The sequence below is a fragment of the Patiria miniata genome, unplaced genomic scaffold (assembly GCF_015706575.1).
Source record: "Patiria miniata isolate m_02_andy unplaced genomic scaffold, ASM1570657v1 HiC_scaffold_25, whole genome shotgun sequence".
Taxonomy (NCBI): domain Eukaryota; kingdom Metazoa; phylum Echinodermata; class Asteroidea; order Valvatida; family Asterinidae; genus Patiria; species Patiria miniata.
In genome coordinates this window covers 5,829,469-5,838,120 of record NW_024037064.1, presented here as the reverse complement: position 1 = coordinate 5,838,120, position 8,652 = coordinate 5,829,469, and the positions used below count along the sequence as shown (strand labels likewise).

At 39.3% G+C, this 8,652-nt stretch overlaps 1 protein-coding gene across 1 annotated transcript; it reads left to right on the top strand.

Moving 5' to 3' along the window:
• Nucleotides 1–253: 253 nt before the first annotated feature.
• Nucleotides 254–4,058, top strand: LOC119733430 (tetratricopeptide repeat protein 12-like). Its single transcript, XM_038207001.1, has 4 exons — nt 254–444; nt 1,377–1,569; nt 2,283–2,402; nt 3,838–4,058. Exons 1-4 carry the CDS (start codon nt 262–264, stop codon nt 4,005–4,007), a joined length of 666 nt encoding a protein of 221 aa, XP_038062929.1. The 5' UTR covers nt 254–261; the 3' UTR covers nt 4,008–4,058.
• The last annotated feature ends 4,594 nt before the right edge of the window (nt 4,059–8,652 follow it).

The following is an 8,652-nucleotide window of genomic DNA, read 5'->3' as shown; positions in this document are numbered from 1 at the left end:
ACTGCCTCAATCCTGCAAAATCTTTCAGAGAGTTTTAAGGGGATCAAAGTGTCATCTGCAACATATCAGCTGACATTTGAAGAAAAAACAAGTGGGGAAAAAAAAAACTGCGTCACCGCACAACTTTTGGGGCAAGCTCCATACCAGAAACTGGAGACTTTGTTTTGGCCTTAGGGTTAACGGGGGATTATACTGTAGAAAACTCTGTCCTTTTATGTCCTTTTATGAAACGTGCGATTGACTTTATTTTCAGATAATGTCATGAGAGCCTTGGAAGCAGATGCCAACGAGCGTGCAGAGAAGCGTAAAGCAGAGGCGACGGTTCTGAAAGATCAGGGGAACCAAGCGTTCAACAAGGGTGATTACACACGAGCCATTAAACTCTACACGCAGGGCCTGGAACATCTAAAAGACTTTGTGGTGCTGTACACCAACAGGGCACAGGTAAACAAGGGCATGTTTTGGCGCTGTGACCGTAAACATGTTTCTGGTTTGCGGCCGTTTTGGCGCTTCGGTTACACTGAAATGACGTCATTGTTTCGACCAAAGTTGAACCGATGTTTCCGGTCGGTTCACTTATGTTTCAAGATGGCGGAAAGGTAAAGAAGCCTTGCAGACAACGTTACTTTTTACCATAAATGGGGTTTAAATAGTGGGTTTTTACCTTCAATTGGTACGAAAGTTGATACAGAATATCAGGCCTACTCTTTTTAGAACTTTGGGGAAATGCTTTAAAAATAACCTCCCACTTTTGCTTTGAATGTTATTGTTAATCATGTCCGGACGCCACGTGATTTTTTTTGGGGGGGGGGGTGTGTGCAGTCATGTAGGCAGTAACATGACGTCATGAACCATTTTTTCGGTCAGTCATTTTTGCGGTGCACAGGAAACATGTTTCAGGTCACGGCTGTGACATCAGAAACATGTTCCAGTTCGAGGGCCGTCAAAACATGCTCCAAGTCAAGTCAAGTCTGTTACGAGCCTAGATCTCAGTATTCATGAAATGACTGAGAATATTCCTATTCCTCCTGGATCATTGTAGGTTGCTCCCCAACTAATACCCTTACTCATACTCATTTACATGTGTACTCCTGGGTGGATAGAGGTAAGTGGAGGGGAAGGCTTGTGAGAGAGATACGCAACGTCATGAACGTTTTAATTTATTTCCTGAAAAGTTTTCATATCAAGGGGAAAAATTTAAGAGAAAACATATCATTTTGGGAGGGGGGGGGCAACTCATCTTACATGTTTGTTTTTGTAGTACTGCACATAAGGCAGATGATTAATCCCAGGCGACACACCTTTTATCCTGTTTAGACACACAACGCTTCGTTGTATTTGAATCCCCTCTTTTCACTTATTTCCCCCTCCCCAAGGCTTACAACAAATTGGAAAAGTTTACAGAGGCAATGGAGGACTGCCGGACGGCCTTGCAGTTGGAACCAAACAACGTCAAGGCATTGGTGCACCTTGGCAAGGCCCAGCAGGGACTGAAGGATTACGAAGCGGCTGTTACGACTTACCAAGAAATCCTCAAGATTGACAAGAAACACGAGAACATGGTCGCAGGTGGGTCAGCAGCTCTTCAGGCCAAATGCACAAACATGAGATGCGATCATGCTAAATGAGTCATTTGTCGGCCCTTATCAAATTGTGTGAAATTTTGACAAAACCAATAAACCATTATAACTAAATAAATTTGTCGCAGGTGGGTCAGCAGTCTTCAGGCCAAATGCACAAATATGTCATGCGATCACTTGTTTTTAATTACATTTTTTGAATAGAGCTGCATTTCAGTTTACATTTGGTGAAAACCCCAAGTGAATGCGACCTTCGGTTCAGAAGTTATGGGACTTGGAACACAGGCAGATCAGAAAGAAGGAAACAGAGAAACAGAGAAATCAACGATTAAAAATTAAAGTGTTTATCACACAACAATAAACATGCTTTATTTCAGGTTATTGAATATTAACTTCTCAGCAAAAATGTCACATTTTAGATACTTCATCGTTATAATTTCTCAGGAAAAAAAAGTTGACATGAAAGAGGACATATGTAGCCTTCCGATTTTACAAAAAAAGTCAATTTTGAAATTTTTACCCTTACTGAATATTTTGGGCTTGATAATAATAATTGCCGACAAACGACTCATTTAGGTTGATAGCATCTCAAATGTGAATCTGAAGCTAATTTGAAATAATTCAGAACACGTATTCAAATGAGTTGAAATGTTTGCAGATCCGCAGTGCATTTATTTGCTGATTATTTTCCAACTGCACTAGGCTACATTGCAGCTGTGAATCTAGCCGAGTCCACAGCCAAGTCGGATATGGAGGCTGAGAGGCTGTTCAGTGAGGGCGACGTCAAGGCAACGGGCGTTCAGGAGATCGGACTCAATGACGGTAAGCAAAAACTCTGCCTTAATTTAAGAAAAATACAAATGTAGGTATGTAATTGAATATTTCTTATCCCAAAAATGTCCATTTTATAGCATTTCATATAATCTTGAATTTTGGTTTAACTATAGACCCTTTGTTGGTTGCGCCATGACAATGGGCAGCAGCCAATTTCATAAAAAAGTGCGCAGCTTGTGCCATGTTGAGTAAGACTTACGTAACAAATTTGCTGCGCAGCTGCGCAATAAACTTCAAAATCAATTTCACAAAACTTGGCACAGCTGCACAGTGCTTTAAATAATTTAAGCATCTTGGTCGAGGATAAAAGCAGCATTTACGACGGCTGTTTGTGCATGAATTTTTCAGTCGTTGGATCACTTTGTCTTTGGATCAGCCTGCCATTTTGAAAATTATTTTGTCCCTCTTGTATCAATCTTGATAAGTTGTGCAACAAGCTCTACGACAGTCCTGATTTGCTGGTAAAATGTGTAATTTTCAGTTGCTACGCCACAACTTAGGCCGCCTAAAATGATGGTGCAAGTTGCATCATAATTTATTGCGCAACTTGTGGACTTACGCACTATGTGACTTTCGTGAAATGTGTCATAAGTGAAATGTTGCGCAACTTTCCCAGTAAATTTTGGCTCCAGCAAATTTGCTTCAAATGTTACTTAAGATTTTGTGAAATCGGCTGCTGGTCTGTCTTTTCTTCATTATTTTGTTTATGGTGTAAGTCAAGGACACACGCAACATTATCAATGAATCGAGGACAGAAACCGAATCGAGGACACCTCGGTTGGAAAATGTGTACAAAACCAATGAGAGCTGTTGCAAAAATGTTAAGGGACAAACAAAGGAAAAGAGAAGAGAAGCAAAAGAAAATCCTTGATTTACACCATAACAAACGTGCTAGTCTGCATGTGTGTTATGTTTTGGTTTTGGTTAGGTTAACTCTTGTCAGCACAAGAACATTAAAAATACCTTACTGAGGAACTTGACATTTCGTTTGTTGATTGTTCTGGATAGTCTTAACAGGCCTATTAATTTTGGGGCCGACAGGTCAAAGGTCAAGGTCACTATTGCTAAAGCAAAAGAAATCTTGTTAACGAGTTAACTTGAGAAATACTTTACCTTAAAGAACTTGAAATTTGGTTTGTGGGTTGTTCTTGGTAGTCTTAAGAAGCCTATTGCTTTTGGGACCAACAGGTCAAAGGTCAAGGTCACTATTGTTAAAACAATGGAAATCTTGTCAACGCGATAACTTGAAAATAATTACTAGGAGCTTTAAATTTGGTTTGTGGGTTGTCCGTCATTCTTGATAGTCTTAAGAGGCCTGTTGCTTTTGGGGCCGACAGCTAGGTCAAGGTCACTAATTGCTTGAGAAATACTTTACTTAGGAACTTCAAATTTGGTTTGTGGGTTGCTCTTACCGTAACCACAGTAACAGACAGTCAAGCAGCTCTGACCCAACAACTACCAGATGATCAACAAACAACTCAGTCTGGCAGTGGACAGCCTTCCCAGCAGGAACCAACGCAACAACCTCTGCCGCAACTACAGCCAAGACCGGGTGAGACACAAACATTTGTCCGTCAACCCTGCATGTTATGACTCCCCTGGCCCTGATATCGGTTCCCTGTCAGCATCCTTCCCCTCCATCCTTTGCATTGACGCTATTAGACACAATATATAGCATTGCAGTGTCCCTGAAACAAGGGGGACCACACTGCCGACCAGCCCCCTGTCAGCTCAGAGAGGGGGCTCTCGGGATCGAATGGGACTTTTCACTTTTCATTGAGATCTGTGAAGTTCCAATGTGCATGGAGGCCTAATTACTCTCCTGTTTTACTGGTAGTTTGATTAAATTACACAAATTTTAAACTTGAACTCAACTTACATGTACATGTTCAAGCGGTTTGTTCTAATTGATACACTGACAATTTAAACTTGAAACAAATTATTAGAAAGCATCCTTGCAACAGTTTACAAACTAAGTCTATACAGTTATTCCTTTTCAGAAGTAAATTGCATGAAAATAATTATGCAGACAAAAATCCATGGTTATCAAGTGAAGAACAGGAGAAACTTAAAAGGCTTGTAAAGCAACAGTGTATTTTAAACAACAATTCCCGATGCCCTTAAACCGGGCCCGGACCCCACGCCGTCGACCCCGGACCCCACGCCGTAAGAAATTTGCCCTTCACGCTCGCATTAGTCCTTGGGCAGAAGCCCCTATTTGCATCCTTTCAAAAGTTTACAAAATATAAGCCTATCCAATTCCTTTTCACAAATAAAATGCACAAAAATAAATATGCAGACAAAAACACATGGTTATCAAGTGAAGAACAGAAGAAACTTAAAAGGTTAAAAAAAAAAAACACATGTGTTACCGCTAACCGAAATGAAAATGAAAAAAATCCTTAGTATCTTAAAACATTTTACTCTTAACCCAGGGCTATAGGGGAAAGGGGGCCAGGAATCGCCTCAGATTTGCAACACAGAGCATTTCGATTCCAAAATTTCCCGGGGCCCTTTATTAGTGGGCCCCTGACCCCACGCTCTCATTAGTCCTCGGAGCAAATGCCCCAACGCATTGTTGCAACAGTTTACAAACTAAGTCAATATGATTCTTTTTCCAATAAACAATGCAGGAAATATGAATTCGAAAATACATGGTTTACTATTTTGAAGTACACAGTAACTTAAATGTTTAAAAGCAGGAGTATATTTATAAAGAATCCTTATAATCGTAAAAGCTTTTGCTCAAACAATTCAGGGGTAAAGTGGCCAGGAATGGCCTCAGATTGCACCACAGAGCATCTAGAATCCAAAATTGTCAGGGGCTTCACGCTCGTATTAGTTCTTGGAGCAAATTCTCCAAAGTTGTGCCCCCCTTCTAAAAAATCCTGGATCCGCGCCTGACGTATGTGAAGGGCAATAAGACAATATTGCTTTACATTACCCCAACGCAAATTCCATCTTATGAGTAATATTTTAAAAACCTAAATATGGTGTTATTCACATACATGTACCTGTTATTCACATAAATGTACGAGTGAAAGTTGGAAAAAATCATTCAGGTGGGACTGGAACCCACGACCTCCTGCTTTCTAGTGCAGATGTCTTACCACTCGACCACCGAGCTAACGGGATCGGTTGGCTGGTTCGAATCCGATGTACATAGCAGTGGGTATCACATAAACTATTATAAGATGGAATTTTTGCGTCGGGGTGATATAAATCAAATTAGGTTTTGCCCTTCACCGACGTTTAAACACTGTATACTCAGTGTGTTACCTCCCGAGTGAAAGTTGGAAAAAATCACTCTGGTTGGACTCGAACCCACGACCTCCTGCTTTCTAGTGCAGATGTCTTACCACTCGACCACCGAGCTAACGGCATAGTTTATGTGGTACCCACTGCTATGTACATCAGATTCGAACCAGCCAACCAATCCCGTTAGCTTGCTGGTCGAGTGGTAAGACATCTGCACTAGAAAGCAGGAGGTTGTGGGTTCCAGTCCCACCCGAGTGATTTTTTTCCAACTTTCACTCCGGAGGTAACACACTGAGTATACAGTGTTTAAACGTCAGTGAAGGGCAAAACCTAATTTGATTTATATCACCCTGACGCAAAAATTCCATCTTATAATAGATATTGTAATTCTTGCTTTTGATTGTAGATTACCCACAAATAAGTGGAGCCAGCATAGGGAACACCGGCACAATCAGCGGTGACCAGAACCCTGTCATTGTTGATCCAAGGATAGTTAATATCACTTACAACAAGCCGTCGGAGGAACGCGGTAAATATAATCTTGTTTGATGCAACGAAGTAGTTTGATATCTTAAATTAAGTGTCAATGTATTGGGGGGGGGGGGGCAGGGGGAGGGTGGTTTACAGTTTACCATGGTGAGTTAAAGGTAAATGGTTTCCGGATGATAACTTGAGTTAGAAATGAGTTTTTGGTGTCTAACTTTGGTAGAGAGTTGCCCTTGGGAGTAGGCAAGTTGGGATTGGTTTTGGGGTCAAAAGGTGAAAGGTCACCATGGTGAGTTAAAGGTAAATGGTTTCCGGATGATAACTTGAGTAAGAAATGAGATTTTGATGTCTAACTTCGGTAGGGGGTTGCCCTTGGGAGTAGGCAAGTTGGGATTGGTTTTGGGGTCAAAAGGTCAAAGGTCAAGGTCACTGTGGTGAGTTTAAGGTAAATGGTTTCCGGATGATAACTTGAGTTAGAAATGAGTTTTTGGTGTCTAACTTTGGTAGAGGGTTGCCCTTGGGAGTAGGCAAGTTGGGATTGGTTTTGGGGTCAAAAGGTGAAAGGACACCATGGTGAGTTAAAGGTAAATGGTTTCCGGATGATAACTTGAGTTAGAAATGAGATTTTGATGTCTAACTTTGGTAGGGGGTTGCCCTTGGGAGTAGGCAAGTTGGGATTGGTATTGGGATCAAAAGGTCAAAGGTCAAGGTCACCGTGGTGAGTTTAATGTAAATGGGTTACTCCATGAAGTTGGAATAATAGCTGATAATGCTGAAATTACTCTCTTTGTTATCAATTTGTAAAAATTTTAGTCTTTCAAATCCTTCAAAGTAACATTTTCCTCAAAGGATATGATGTTACTTTTAAAAATAAAATCAAACTAGGACTGTATCTGCCCTCAAATAATTTTTATTGGGCAAAATGTGTGCAAAACCACTAAAAATGTCAGTAAAAAGTGTGACATTTAAATTAACAGAAACATGTGTTTTTATTTTTGCTGTTTTGTTGCAAAAATGCCAACTGATCAATCCTTTTAAATAATTTACTATTAGATTAAAGTCATATTCACCCATATCTATTCATAAAATTGTACAAAAGCTGCTCGTGTTGATACTACATGCATGTGAAAATTCTGTTACCTATGCTACATTTGGTGTCCACACTTTTTGTGTCCTGTAGCATAGGTACTAAGGCTTGCTATCTCCATACAGAAACTGTATCTGAAAGATTTTGATTTTAATATGTTCAACTCACTCCAAGTTGAGTTTTTAAAAAGTTGAATTCTCCAAACTTGCTGCTGTTTATAAGATGCAAGAAGAAAAAGTATCATTTTTTGAAATGGTGTCCATCTAGCATCGGTATTTTCAAACTAAAGTAACCCCTCAAGCTGAAATACCTCCACACATACTGACACATCTTAACCTTTGGTAAATAGTAATTGGATGGATATTCAAAATAAAACATGCATTGCAAAATTGTTCTTCAGCAATGAAGATTTATGTTCCAAAATATAGCGTGGTGTCCAGATGTAGCATCGGTAGAAAATGTAGCATAGGTAAGAGAGTATTCCCTTAGTTGTGAAGCTATGATTGTAGACAAATTATTTTTTTAATGTTAGAACCAAGAAAGTGGTTAATTACAATAAATTAATAACAATCAGATACAGATGAACTCTATTTTACATAAGGGTTTGCTCCTCTAAAGTGAAAATTGATAAATAGGACACGGTGTCCATGTAGCATAGGTATTGTTCCACACTCTATAATTCATACATACATCCAAATTATGTATCCAAAATTCAGCTTCTGTATTCGGTTTGCATGTCCACTGCCATAAAACATGATTTAGCCATTTTTTTGCTTAATTTCAGTTAATTACTGGATAAATTGTGCTGTTTTCTACCTATGCTACAGGACACGGTGTCCATGTAGCATAGCTAAAATTGACACATTGTCAGCCATATTTCTCAGCACGACGAGCAAAGGCATACATTTTGAACATCATTTTAGAAAGGTGGTTCACTGACTGTGTCATTTAAGTCAAACTTTTACTCATAAATGCTATTTTAGATCTCTTCTAGCTGAATTGGTTACTTTTTCCAAACAAGCACAATTTTGTCAAAATTACACAAAAAGCCTCAATTACAATGGGTTGTATCAACTTATTTTGAGCATCTACTGAACCATTTGTTTTTTCCTTTGATTATACCCTAAAGTTAATCTTAAACAACAAGAAAACTGACAAATAACCTAACCCATTAAAAAATGTTCAGAGCAATTGTTTAGATTTGGTGTCCATGTAGCATAGGTATTTTGAATTTCCCATCATGAATATAATGATCAACCACAAATTCAGTTTTATGTTTTGGGGAAAAAGCATACTATTTCCTAAAATATAGTAGTTGAGCTATCAAAAACAATATTCAGATCAACATTTGGGAACTTTGACCCAATGTCACACTTTTTACCCGAACTTCATGGAGTAACCCAAATG